Source organism: Sardina pilchardus, chromosome 16 (genome assembly GCF_963854185.1).
Source record: "Sardina pilchardus chromosome 16, fSarPil1.1, whole genome shotgun sequence".
Lineage (NCBI taxonomy): Eukaryota > Metazoa > Chordata > Actinopteri > Clupeiformes > Clupeidae > Sardina > Sardina pilchardus.
In genome coordinates this window covers 14,825,194-14,838,165 of record NC_085009.1, presented here as the reverse complement: position 1 = coordinate 14,838,165, position 12,972 = coordinate 14,825,194, and the positions used below count along the sequence as shown (strand labels likewise).

At 45.7% G+C, this 12,972-nt stretch overlaps 1 protein-coding gene across 1 annotated transcript in view; it reads left to right on the top strand.

Moving 5' to 3' along the window:
* The window catches only part of hdlbpb (high density lipoprotein binding protein b), a 25,899-nt gene extending 15,709 nt beyond the window's left edge, over positions 1–10,190 (top strand). The window contains exons 17-28 of the mRNA XM_062515914.1: positions 254–472; positions 1,305–1,526; positions 1,993–2,211; positions 2,528–2,666; positions 3,408–3,535; positions 3,740–3,844; positions 4,154–4,288; positions 4,852–4,995; positions 5,813–5,992; positions 6,486–6,602; positions 6,878–7,033; positions 7,828–10,190. Of these exons, the coding sequence (XP_062371898.1) occupies positions 254–472; positions 1,305–1,526; positions 1,993–2,211; positions 2,528–2,666; positions 3,408–3,535; positions 3,740–3,844; positions 4,154–4,288; positions 4,852–4,995; positions 5,813–5,992; positions 6,486–6,602; positions 6,878–7,033; positions 7,828–7,920 (1,857 nt within the window). The 3' untranslated portion in view covers positions 7,921–10,190. The remainder of the gene's footprint in view (positions 1–253; positions 473–1,304; positions 1,527–1,992; positions 2,212–2,527; positions 2,667–3,407; positions 3,536–3,739; positions 3,845–4,153; positions 4,289–4,851; positions 4,996–5,812; positions 5,993–6,485; positions 6,603–6,877; positions 7,034–7,827) is intronic.
* The last annotated feature ends 2,782 nt before the right edge of the window (positions 10,191–12,972 follow it).

Sequence of the window (12,972 nt, the reverse complement as noted above, 5' to 3'; positions counted from 1 at the left end):
TTTAGGGCTAACAGATTAACAACTCGCTGGTACTTTGACAATAATAAGGTGAACTACCTCTATCAGTTTACCCCTAGGACATTAATAGAATGAATGAATGAATGAATGAATGAAAGGAACGGGAATTGAGAACTAACAGATGAACTACTCACTTATGCTTTGACAATAATAAGGTGAACTACCTCCATCAGTTTAGCCCTATGACATTAATACAACGTTAATACAATGTGGTCTGGGTCTGGTTCCCCCTCAGGCCAACATCAAGGAGACGGAGGTGACCATCCCGGCCAAGCTGCACAACTCGCTGATCGGCTCCAAGGGCTGCCTGGTGCGCTCGGTGATGGAGGACTGCGGCGGCGTTCACATCCACTTCCCCTCCGAGGGCTCGGGGTCGGACCGCGTCACCATCCGCGGGCCGGCGGGCGAGGTGGAGAAGGCCCGCAAGCAGCTGCTGCAGCTGGCCGAGGAGAAGGTGAGGAGAGAAGGAGAGATGAGGAGGAGGAGGAGTAGGGATGGGAGATTACTAGAGAGGGGAGGAGAGGGGAGGGGAGGGGAGATGGCTGGAGAGGGGAGGAGAGTGGAGAGAGGAGGTGAGGAGGGAAGAGAGTGGGGATGGGAGATGGCTGGAGAGGAGGAGGTGAGGAGAGAAGAAGGGAGGGGAGGAGAGGAGATGAGAGGGGAGGAGGTGAAGAGGCATTGACATGCGGTGACCCCTGTGCCAAGGTCAACAGATGGCCCTTGTCCCTAATCAAATTAAGTTGTTTCTGAAATACAATTACTGTAGCTAACAAAGCCAGGTACTACACCAGCTAGCTAAGAGGAATATCATACACTTTAATGACAGAAGCTATAGTGTGTGAGTCAGCATTAGGATTAAACACCAGTTCAGCTATCAAAGAGACACTCAAACTCTCTTAAGTTGCTGTAATTAATTGCAGTTGTAGTTATTTATCTTCATGCAAGTAGTACGACAGTGGTAGTGCAGGTCAAAAACTCAATTTGCTTGTATGGATTTTCTTTGATGATGTTTCCAGCTATACCAGGACATTGACTAGGCATTGCCTTAGGCATATAGCCTACCTGCAGAAGCATGTAAGAATTTATGGAATTTTATGTATTAGCAGACATTCATTCTGCAGAATATTTGTTGTGACCTTGGTGTTACTGGAACCTTCTTCCATTACAGGAAGAACTACAGGCTGATACCTTATCTGCTCTCTTTCTCTCTCTCTCATTCTCACTCTTCTTCCTCTCTTTCTCCTTTCTCTCTGTCTCACCCTTTTCCTTCTCTCCGTCTCCCACAGCAAGTGAACAACTTCACGGTGGAGCTGCAGGCCAAGCCGGAGTACCACAAGTTCCTGATAGGCCGCGGCGGGGCCAACATCCGGCGGGTGCGCGACCGCACCGGTGCCCGCATCATCTTCCCCTCCCCCGACGAGCCCGAGCAGGAGCTCATCACCATCGTGGGCCGAGAGGAGGCCGTGCGGCTCGCCCAACGGGAGCTGGAGATCCTGGTCAAGAACCTGGTGAGAGCCAATCAGAGGCAGGCTTACTGAGAAGTGAATCAGCACTGAGAGAGAAAAGAGGACATGAGTCATGGCATAGTTTTATGTCAGCGCAGTTAAAGAATTGGACCAGAGTTTGGTCACAACTATTTTTTTTAAGAATCACCACGGTCATGATTAAAAAAATTATATTATGATAAATTGTACATGTTTGGGGAAAGTAAGCCACCAGGGCTGTAATTCAAAATTAAAGCATTTGTTTTCCTTACTCACAGTCACAGTGATGGGGGGAAAAAAAAAAAGATTTTTGATCTCAAGTGAAATTTGCTGTTGCCATGGCGACCTCTGGTCAGGAACCCCCATCTGCAGGAGAACGGGAACGGCAGTGATATTTTAGATTATTAATATTCAGACATCACACACCTGACTTTATTGACCGACCGGCTTTCTGTGTCCATTTGGTCTGTCTTGTTTGTCTTATCTCCAGGACGACGTGGTGGAGGACGGCATGGTGGTGGAGCCGCGGCACCATCGCCACTTTGTGTGCCGGCGCGGGCAGGTGCTGCGGGAGCTGGCGGAGGAGTACGGCGGCGTGGCCATCAGCTTCCCCCGCACCGGCACGCACAGCGACCGCATCACGCTCAAGGGCGCCAAGGACTGCGTGGAGGCCGCCAAGCGCCGCATCCAGGAGATCATCGAGGACCTGGTACTGACTCATCCAACTGTGTGTGTGTTAGAGTGCGCCTGAGTGTATGTTATATGCACGTGTGTATATATATTGTGTGTGTGTGTGTGTGTGTGTTTTCTGATACTGGGAAAGCTGAGTTTAATGTGTACAAATGAGTGGATTAGTATGCGAACTGGGGAAGCTTAAAGACCTACCTTATATTGCCTACCTTACATGTGTAGTAGGTATTGTATTTCATCACTGAGCTGAGTGGACGTGTGTCACTGGGCAAGTGTTCCACTTCAAGTCCTCATGACCCCTGCTGACCTTTGACCTTTGACCCGTGCGTTCCCAGGAGGCGCAGGTGACGGTGGAGGTGGCCATTCTGCAGCGGCACCACCGGGCCGTGATGGGCCCCAAAGGCTGCCGCATCCAGCAGATCACCCGGGACCACGAGGTCCAGATCAAGTTCCCTGAGAGGGAGGAGTCCGCAGGTCAGACAGCATGCTCTCCCACTAGCTAGAGCCAAAGATTGTTAAGGTGGAGATAAGATACTTCATCAGAAGCCATTTCCAGGGGCCTCTTTCATTCGTCTTTTTATCTATCCTCCCTTCCTTCCTCGGTCCTCGTTCCCACTGATCTAGATGATGGGGCGCCAACAATGGGATAGTCTATCCAGTGTTTCTTATAGATCTGTGGGAGCAAGCCTCGAGGACCGAGCAATGAGGATCGAGGAGAGAGGTTGAGAAGGGGCCCGGGAACCTGAATTGCATGGGGGGGGGCATCCATAGACTTCAATAGAACTCTGCTCTGTCTGTACAGTATAAAGGGGGATATGCAGAGCAGTGTTTTTGTGTTTTCTGGATTCCCGGAATTGCCTTTCCGATGAAGCATCTTGCTCTTCCATAACAATCTTTGCTATAACGTTAGACCTGAGAGTTTGATTAATTCTCCATCAAAAAATGATACTGATGATCCTGTTGAAACTCCATGCCTTCTTCAAATGTAGCCGGAGGAGTTTGCTGTGCAAAGTTAAAATCTGCTGCTCTTTCCTGCTCTCTTTGATCCAGATGATGACAGAGAGATGCAACAGCAAACTAGTGACCTTAACGTTTCAAATATTCAATGCAAAAAAAAAAAATTAAACCATTTGTTTTCCTTAAAGAAAAGTGATGGGGAAAAAAAAAAGGATTTTTGATCTCAAGTGAAATGTGCTGTTGCCATGGCGACCGCAGGTCAGGAGCCCCACCCGCAGGAGAACGGGGACGCCAGTCCAGAGGGGGAGCCTGTGCCCCGCAAGTGTGACATCATCGCCATCTCGGGGCGAGAGGAGAAGTGTGAGCTGGCGCGGCAAGCCCTGCTGGTGAGGACTACATTTCCCACAATGCACCTCTGCCCTCGAGCACTGGCTCATAACTGGCCACACTCTGTAAAGTTTTTATGAGGACTTCACAGTTTGATAAATGGCTTTCCTTTTCATCCTGTGTCTACCCCTCTACTCCTCTCTTCCTCACTCTCTCTCTCTCTCTATCTTTCTATCTCTCTCCCTCCCTCTCTCTCTCTCTAGGCTCTGGTGCCTGTGACGATAGATGTAGAGGTGCCTTATGATCTCCATCGTTACATCATCGGCCAGAAGGGCAACGGGATCAGGAAGATGATGGAGGAGTACGAGGTAGAGCTGAGGTGGAGGGAGAGGGCTGGAGGGGGTGGGAGGGGCTTGGGGGTCAGGGGTCAGGGAGGAGGTCAGTAGTGTAATAGTGGGAAAATGGTATTCTAGTTCTATTTACAGCAACCTCTCTCAGCTGGAAACTGTTCTAGTGATATTTACAGCACTCTGCCAGCTAAATCACTTCTAAGAAATCACAAAAGTGATGCACATAGATATCTATCCATACACTACTGTTCTGTGCTGTCTTGACCCTCTTTCTCTCTCTCTCTCTCTTTCTATTTCTCTCTCTCTCTCTCTCTCTCTCTCTCTCAGGTGAACATCTCTGTGCCTCAGCCTGACCAGCAGTCCGACGTCATCAAGATCACAGGTCAGGTGACCAACGTGGACCAGGCCAAGCTGGGCCTGCTGGAGCGGGTCAAAGAGCTGCAGGCGGAACAGGAGGACCGGGTACGGCCCAGATCTCACCGAACCACACCTGACCACATGACCACATGACCACAGTGACCAGTGGTCTGATAACCAGATCCAAACATGGCACCAATGAACTAATACATAACCCAACACAATTTTACACAGCTGTATAGTCAGCTGTTTATTTGGGGCCTACTGGTTAGGGCTTCAGGCTTGTAACCGGAGGGTTGCCGGTTCGATCTATGACCAGTAGGAAAAATGTGGACAGGGGAAGTGGTTGAGCACTGCTCTCCCATGCCCACATCCACAGCTGAAGTGCCCTTGAGCAAGGCACCTACTGTAACCCCTCACTGCTCCCTGAGCGCTGCTGTAGCAGGCAGCTCACTGCTTTAGTGTGCTGTGTGTTTCACTAATTCACGGATTGGGATAAGAGCAGAGACAAAATTTCCCTCACAGGATCAAAAGAGTATACTTAATTATTCTAGCTGATTCTGTGAAATTCTGTCGCTGTGTGTTGCTTGTTGCAACAGTGATGTTTTATGTGATGTGTGTTGTTCTGCTGATGTTGAGGCGTTCTCTTTGTTGCTCTCTGTCCACAGGCGTTGAGGAGCTACAAGATCACCCTCTCGGTTCCGCCCAAATTCCATCCCAAGATTATCGGCCGTAAAGGAGCCGTCATCTCCCAGATCCGCAAAGACCACGATGTCAACGTGCAGTTCCCAGACAAGGGAGATGAACTGCAGGTGTGTGTGTGTGTGTGTGTGTGTGTGTGTGTGTGTGTGTGTGTGTGTGTGTGTGTGTGTGTGTCTGCATGCATGCATGTACTTTTTTATTGATTTGTTTTTGGGCTGGGTTTCTTGATCTTATCTTGATCTATTCTCCCGTCTGTTGTTCTGACATGTCATATCTCATGTCTCATCCCATCCTTCTCTGCACCCCATTCTCTTTGTCCATCCATCCATCTCTATCTTTTTTCTTTTTACCCTCTCTCTCCCCCTCCATCTTTCTCTTTTCACTCAATCACTGTTCTCTCTTTTCCACAATCCTCCTCTCTTCTCCTTTCTTTGTCCTTCCCTCCTTAATCCCTCTCTCTCTCTCCCTCCATCTGTCTTTTCACTCTCCATCACTGTTCCTCTCTATTTTCCTCCCATCCCTCCATCCCTCCCTCTATCCTTATCTCCTCTTCTCTCCTCTCCTTTTTGTCCTTCCCTCCTTGCTCTCTCTCTCTCCCCCTCCATCTGTCTTTTCACTCTCCATCACTATTCCTCTCTCTTTCCCTCCCATCCATCCCTCCCTCCCTCCCTCCCTCCCTCCCTCCTTCCATCCTTATCTCTTCCTCCCATCCATCCCTCCCTCCATCCTTATCTCTTCTCTTCTCCTCTCCTTTTTGTCCTTTCCTCCTTGCTCTCTCTCTCTCCCTCCATCTGTCTTTTTTCATTTATTCTCTATCACTGTTCCTCTCCCTTTTCCTCCCATCCCTCCATCCCTCCATCCCTCCCTCCATCCTTATCTCTTCTCCTCTCCTTTTTGTCCTCCCCCTCCCCCCCCCCCCCCCCGCAGGATGTGATCGTGATCTCGGGTTACGAGCGGAACGCGGAGGAGGCGCGCGTGGCCATCGAGCAGCTGGTGGCCGAGCTGGAGGAGATGGTCAGCGGCGACGTGCAGCTGGACCACCGTGTGCACGCCCGCATCATCGGTGCCCGCGGCAAGGCCATCCGCAAACTCATGGACGAGTTCAAGGTGTGTCTGTGTGTGTGTCTGTGTGTGTCTGTGTGTGTGTGTGTGTGTGTGTGTGTGTGTGTGTGTGTGTGTGTGTGTGTGTGTGTGTGTTGAGTTGAGAGAAAAGACTTCTCTTCAGCACCATTGTGTGTGTGTGTGGAGTTGAGAGGAAAGACTCCCCTTCAGTACCCGTGTGTGTGGAGAGAGGAAAGACTCCTCTTCAGCACCTGTGTGTGTGTGTGTACGTGTGTGTGTGTATGGGGGGAGGGGGTCAAAAGAAAGATTCCCCTTCAGTTTTCATCTGTGTGAAAGCAGTTGAGCTTTGGAGTTTAAGTTCACTCTTGTGTGTATCCTCTCTTGTATTGCTGTAAGCATATCTATGGATTGACATGTCAGCGTTCCTTTTCACAGAATTGTCCAGACAAATAGGATAACTGTTTTCATTCTTGTGAATCAATGTCATACAGTCCACTTATCCTCGTTATTCTGGGATCTGGGTTTCCATCCTCTGCAGGTGGACATTCGGTTCCCCCAGCCCGGTTCCGATGACCCAGACCGAGTGACTGTGACTGGCTTGCCCGAGAACGTGGACAACGCCATCGACCATCTCCTCAACCTGGAGGAGGAATATGTGAGTGTTTCCACTGCGGAATCTGGCATCTGGTTTTATTCATAGATTATTTTTATATATACTGTAGATAGATAGGTAGATAGATACTTTATTGATCCCCAAGGGGAAATTCAAGGTATATAATATAATATAATATATAATAAGTACATGCCACACACTACATAAGCTCAAATGTCTCTAAACTTCTGTTGCTCTTGCCTCTTTCTCTCTCTCTCCCCCTCCTTTTCTTCCTTCCTCTCTCTTTCTCCCTCTCTCCCTCTCGCTCACACACACAGATGCTGACTGTGACTGAATCAGAGACTATGGCTGCTTACATGAAGCCCCCGTCTCGGTCGGCCGGAGGAGGACTCGGGGGAGGAGACGAGGACAGTAAGGGCGCTGCTAAAGGCTTTGTGGTTCGGGACGCACCCTGGAATGCCCCAGGTGGCAAGGTGAGGCCACGTCGCCATCTAAAGGTGATGATACATGGGGCAACTCTATGAGCAATGTTGCTGGGCAACCACATAACCAGTTCCATTTATTATGATTAGATGATTGGATGACTATTTTCCTGTCGGTGATTACAGTGCTCCAGAAAATAAACTGTTGCCATATATTAATAACAATAATGAGGAACATTGGCCCAGCAATATTGCTCAAAAAGTTGGCCCATGTATCAATCAGCTTAAGAGTTTGTTTTACTAGACCGTATCCCCCCAGCCCTGACCCAGCTAGTCTCTGTTCCCTGGTCCAAACGGTCTAGTGTGAAGCACCTTAGGGCTGTGTTTAGGGTGAAGTCAGGTAAATTGGGGCACTTTTTGGCATGAAAGTCCCCTATTCGCCATGAAAATCCCCATTTCTCCAACCGTATCCTGGCACATTTTAGCTAATGGCCCAATTTACCGGACTTAGCCCAACATTAAGCTGGGTATATACAAATACATATGTTCGAGGTGAAAACCATCTCCGTCCACTTCATCATTTTAATATTGTTTTTCAGTTTTTTATTTTGTTCTGAAAAAGCTGAAAAGCCATAGAAGTGTTTGTTGTTGGTGGTGTCTGGAACACCTGCTTATATTAGCTTAATATGGACAGGGTCTAAGTGATTGGTTGTCAGGGTCACCACAAATAATAAGGGAATTATTGCTTATGATTGTTGTAGCAGTTTGTTTTATATACAGTATGGAAGACAACAATGTATTGCTACCTGTGTGTTCACCTGGGCATCTCTGCCTGGTCTCCGCAGGCTCCTGACATGAGCAGTGCTGAGGACTTCCCCACCTTCGGTACCGGCGTGGCTCCCAAACAGACGTCGGCCTGGGGACCCAAGAAGTTCTGAATGGCGGAGGAAAAAAACGAACCCGCGAAGAGAGAAATGGGAAGAGTGGAGAAGAATGGATTCTCATTCCTCTACCGCCATCTTGTCCCCCTTCTTGTCTGTGTTCATCCCTCCACTTCAGTGCCCTTTGACCTGCGAGGAGATCCTTTGTCTCTCTCTCTCTCTCTCTCTCCTCCATCCTGCTCCACACCAACCAACCTGGACACCCAGACAGAAAAATGTGGCCTCAATCCTGTCCATGAGCTCTAACTCTCTCTCTCTCTATCTTCTTTTGTCCATGAACTCTGTCTCTCTCTCTCTCTCTCTCTCTCTCTCTCTCTGTATCTCTCTATTCTTTTGTCCTGGATTGTCAATTCCTCCACTGATTTTCCTCTGGCTTCGCTGGAGTGCCTCAGTCACTGGTGTGGGGGGGGGTTCTAATTTTTGCAGCTGCTGCGCCCACACTAGACTCTGAAAACCTGTCGTTGAGTCCCGTGGTACGGCCTCTTTTATTCTGTCGCGTAGGCTGGTTCGAGACCCATCAATCTTCAAAGGAATGGACGAGAAAGAAATGAAGAAAAAAGAAGTGTGAGGTCTTTTTTTAAAACATTCTGTTTTTGAAAACGGAAATCCTCAGAGAGGATGCTTGTTTTTAAATCCCTTTTATTTACCAAAACAAATAGAGATATGGTCTTGTTTGTTTGTTTTAGTTGGTTTGTTGGTTTCTGTAAACCTTCCAACCTTTCTGCAGCTTTCTTCAGTCAGCAACTGAACCTTTTCAAGCACACACGCAGCCGTTTTTAAACAGGGTCAGTGACAGATTTGTCCCCCATCTTTACAAGCCTGTAAAGCAGTTTCCACACTTTCCATTGGACCTCAGCATACACCGTAGCTTTCTCTTTACTCGTACTGAGTCTTTTTTCAAATGTGAAAAATAGTGAAAAGAAGAAAAGATTACAAATGCAGCCCTTGCAACCTTTGAAGGTTTGACAAGAAGGTGTTGACCTTTTTGTGACTAGTGTCTGTTTATTTATTTATTTATTTGTCTCTATTTATCTATTTATTTCTTTGTTTATTTAAGATTTTTTTACCACTGAAGCTAGCTGGAATCTCGCAGGGGTCAATTCCATGTCTGAAAGTAAGGTGTGATGTATAGATGAACAATGGCTGAGAACATGTTTTGCAAGTTGTTTATATTTTTGTTGTCCGTGAATGTGTGTGTGTGTGTATGTATGTCTACTGAGGGGGATAGAAATTGGGTAAAGCTTGAATTTTTTCTTATTGGTTTCATCTTCGGTCTTTTTACATCATCTTGGCTTATCCAGCTTATGTGTTGTTGTTAATGTAACCAGTTTTATAAAGGAATCACTCACCATCCAGTCTTATACCTTAGAGCGAGAATGGCCGCTTGGATAGCAACGTTACACAGCACACAGCTACACTCACTGTGTGAAGTAACTGAAGTTAGAGAGCAAATATTGCATTTTCTTCTGATCCCAGCCAACGCAGTAAAGCGGAGAAGGGAGCACAGGCAACAGTTTCAGCACTTAGATTTTTAGAATACGTTACAGTATACTAGACGTACAGTACGCTGTTAACAAAGTCTTATTTTCTCTGCCATACAATTTCAAATACAAAACACACACAAATCCTTTAAAAGGAGAGGTCTTTACCCATTAACTTATGCCTGTTGTTTCCTCTTCGGTAGGTAAAGGTTTAAGGATGAAGCTTTACTTTTTTCTTTTCCTCCAAAGGTGGAATTTTTTGTTTGTTTGTTTGTTCTGTAAACGAAATGACAGAATATGCAACGCGAGAGGGAGGGATTTCATAGTCTTCTCTGTGTATGAGGGATGTATGTGTATATATACCTGTTGGGTAAACTGTAGCCTTTCAGAGGGGAGAAAGGTCTGTTATTCTTTTTTGCACTACTTTCATGTGTTTTACTTCCTGTTTAGTACCCAGCCTCCTCATCCTGTCTTGGTGATTTAAAAAAATTCTCTCGTGTCCATTCCCATTCCCTGATCTACCCTTGTGGCTCTGGTCTAAGGTGCCGGTGAGAGTGCGTATATGTGTAGTGTATGTGTATGTGAAAAGGGCAACAGTGGGTGTCGAGTAAACCTATTGATTTTAAACAGGTGAAGCAAACACTATTGGCCTTAAGAATTAATTACTATTATTTTTGGACAAATGGGGAAAAAAAACAATGTATGACTGGGTAAATATGCAACACTGCAATAACATGTCAGTGAATGGACTTTTTTCCTACTCCAAATAAACCATTGAAAATGGAACTCCCATGCTTCTCATTCAAGCCCCTTTGACTGTAACATAGGCAGGTGATAGAGATGCAATACAGCTGAGAGAGACGCAATACAGCTGAGAGACACACACACATGCACAAGGGCACACGCACACACTCACACATACACAAGGACACACGCACACACACACTCGCACACACACACCTTAAGATAGGATCTTGATATAGCACAGCATAGGAAGTAAACATCAATAGTATTTCTACAGTTATAAATAAAGCTGCTCGTCAGCCATCACAAACAACTGACATGCATCACATAATAACAAATACAATGAGAGGTGGCTAGAGATATTTTACTTGCCTGCACGTGTAGATATGGAATGTTATTATACAGAGATTCAATGATCCTGTGTGGTTAAAAATAGAAGACGTAATGGCGAGGCATTTCATATAATGTGCATACAGTCTCTTTATTTTAACTTTTTTTGTGTTTTGATTTTTTTTAACAAAATCAGGAAGATATGATTTGTGGTGCGTAACAGCCTGTACTGTACAACGAAAAAAAAACAAACAAACAAAAAAAAACAAAAATATTTTATATTATAAACATGGACAAAGAATACAAATTAATTACCGAAAAAAGCAGCAACTGGGTAAACAAACCCTATGTTTTTCACATTATGATTTACATTGCAAGCAGAAGTCTGTCCTCACCATTGCAATAAGTTAAAATGACGTGCCCTCATAAGTTAGCCAATGAAAACTCATTAAGAAGAAAATGGGGAGAAATGCGCTGGTAAAATAGAGTGGGTCACTGATCAAATTGGCAACATAAACAAAAATATCTCTTCTAGATATGCTATGGAGCTTTTACAGAAATGGGGGGAGGAACAGAATTTTTTGTCACAATGTCTTGACATACAATCAAATGATCTTTTTTTTTAAGAAGAAGAAGAAGAACGGGTTACACCCGCGCATTTGTCATCGCAATTACATATAAAAATGTATATTGGCTTTTTCAATGCAAAAGGTGAAGTAAATAATTTATCCAGAATAATAATAAAAAAAATCTGAAGCTCACATTCACATATGAGGGCCACATCCTTCAGAAGGACTACATTTCCCATGAACCTTTGCACAAAACCATAGAGGCACACTGATGGCACTGTCTGCCGTGACCTTCATCCTTCTCAAACAGTGCTTGACATCCATGGGTCTTGGAGGAAGACTTTACACAGCAATAATGAAGTAAACAATGTCTGGGACAAGAATACAGTCAAGCTAAGAGAGCTTAGAGAAAAAAAAAGTATTGCTAAACAGCAACACTGTATAGTGTTTCATTTTTTTTTGTTAAATCTAATCAGCAATAAGCAATTTCTGTACTCTGTGGGGGCACAGAACATTATAACAGTCTAAATACCACACTGATAACCTTCTATTGGTTATTTATTGTGCTCTTCCATGAGATAGGAAGTGCTCTGTGCTAAGAATCTGTTCTAACGGCCAAATTGCGGCCCAATTAAATTAAATTATGGAATATGAATTTAGTTCGTAAGGAACAGCGAATGGCTCTCTCTAAAACTTGACTGTCAAAAGGAGAAAAGGGGGCCAGACAACCGGCAAGACAGCAGGGGCTGATGAAATGTGTGGGGAAATACGGTCTTGGCTGATTCAAAATGGCTACCGTCCAAGAGGACTGAGAAGACGCAAGCTTGCATGTGGATGGCACTGAAACAATGACAACAACAACAACCAAGTGCAAAAACAAACAAACAAACAAACAAACGAAAGAAAACGAAAGACAGGACTGTGGTGAGATGGTATGAGAAGGAGTAGAACGAACAGGGATGAGCAAGTGTGGTCAGAAGCTCAACGTCTGCTGCTGAGAGTGTCTTTAACACCTGTAAACATGTTTTCTTCTCTTCTTTTTCTACCCTTTCATACTCTCCTTCTCTTAAACAGGCTGTTGACGTTTTTTCCTCCTGATCTCGATTTAATTTCAAGTCTTTTTTTTTCTCTCTTTTCAGTTTTTTTTTCTTTCTTTTGTGAGTGTGTGTGTCATTTGTAGGCTAATTGTTACTTGGTTGGCTGTTGAAACAAGTCTAGTTATTTTTCAAGTCGACTTATCCTCCCAATAAAGAGTTTTTGCCTTTAAAAAAAAAAAATGTCCAGGACTAGCCTGAGCTGTGGGGCTGAATAGACACAGTCCAGGCCAAAATCCAACATAGGGGAGGGGGGGTATCCTTCTCTCTCTTTCTCAATTAGAATGGAGATGGTCCTTCCAGCTTGCATCCAAACAAGGTCAAGAGTACAAGATTTTGAGGAAAAAGAGAGGGATAATCCCACCATGACAACTGTGAAGGAGAATACATTAAAACCTGCGCTGTGCAGAATGAAAGATCTCCGATGTTTCCAGATGTCTCTCTCTCTCTCTGTGTTGTCTGAGCTTGTGTTGTGTTCTGAAGTCACCCTCCACAGTCTTCAACATAAAGTGCAGGCAGCATGTCTAAAACTGCTCCCCTCACGCGAGAGAAGGACAAGAGTCTGGCTCCCCCGGCTCAGGGGGTGCAGCTTGTAAAAAGAAGGGAAGCTTGCCCCCCGGTGGCTGGGGTTATAGGGGCGTGGGAGGAGGAGGGGGGGGGATCAAAATTTGGTTACGCAGGAAACGAGGCACAAGAACAGCACCTCCACTCCTTCCAAGAACATCCCTCCAAATTTTTTGTTTTTCGTTTGTCCTCCTTGATTCTTTCTCTTTAGTCCACCTCCTACTACGCCCACCCCATCCAACCCCACCCCACCCCATTCCCAGCACC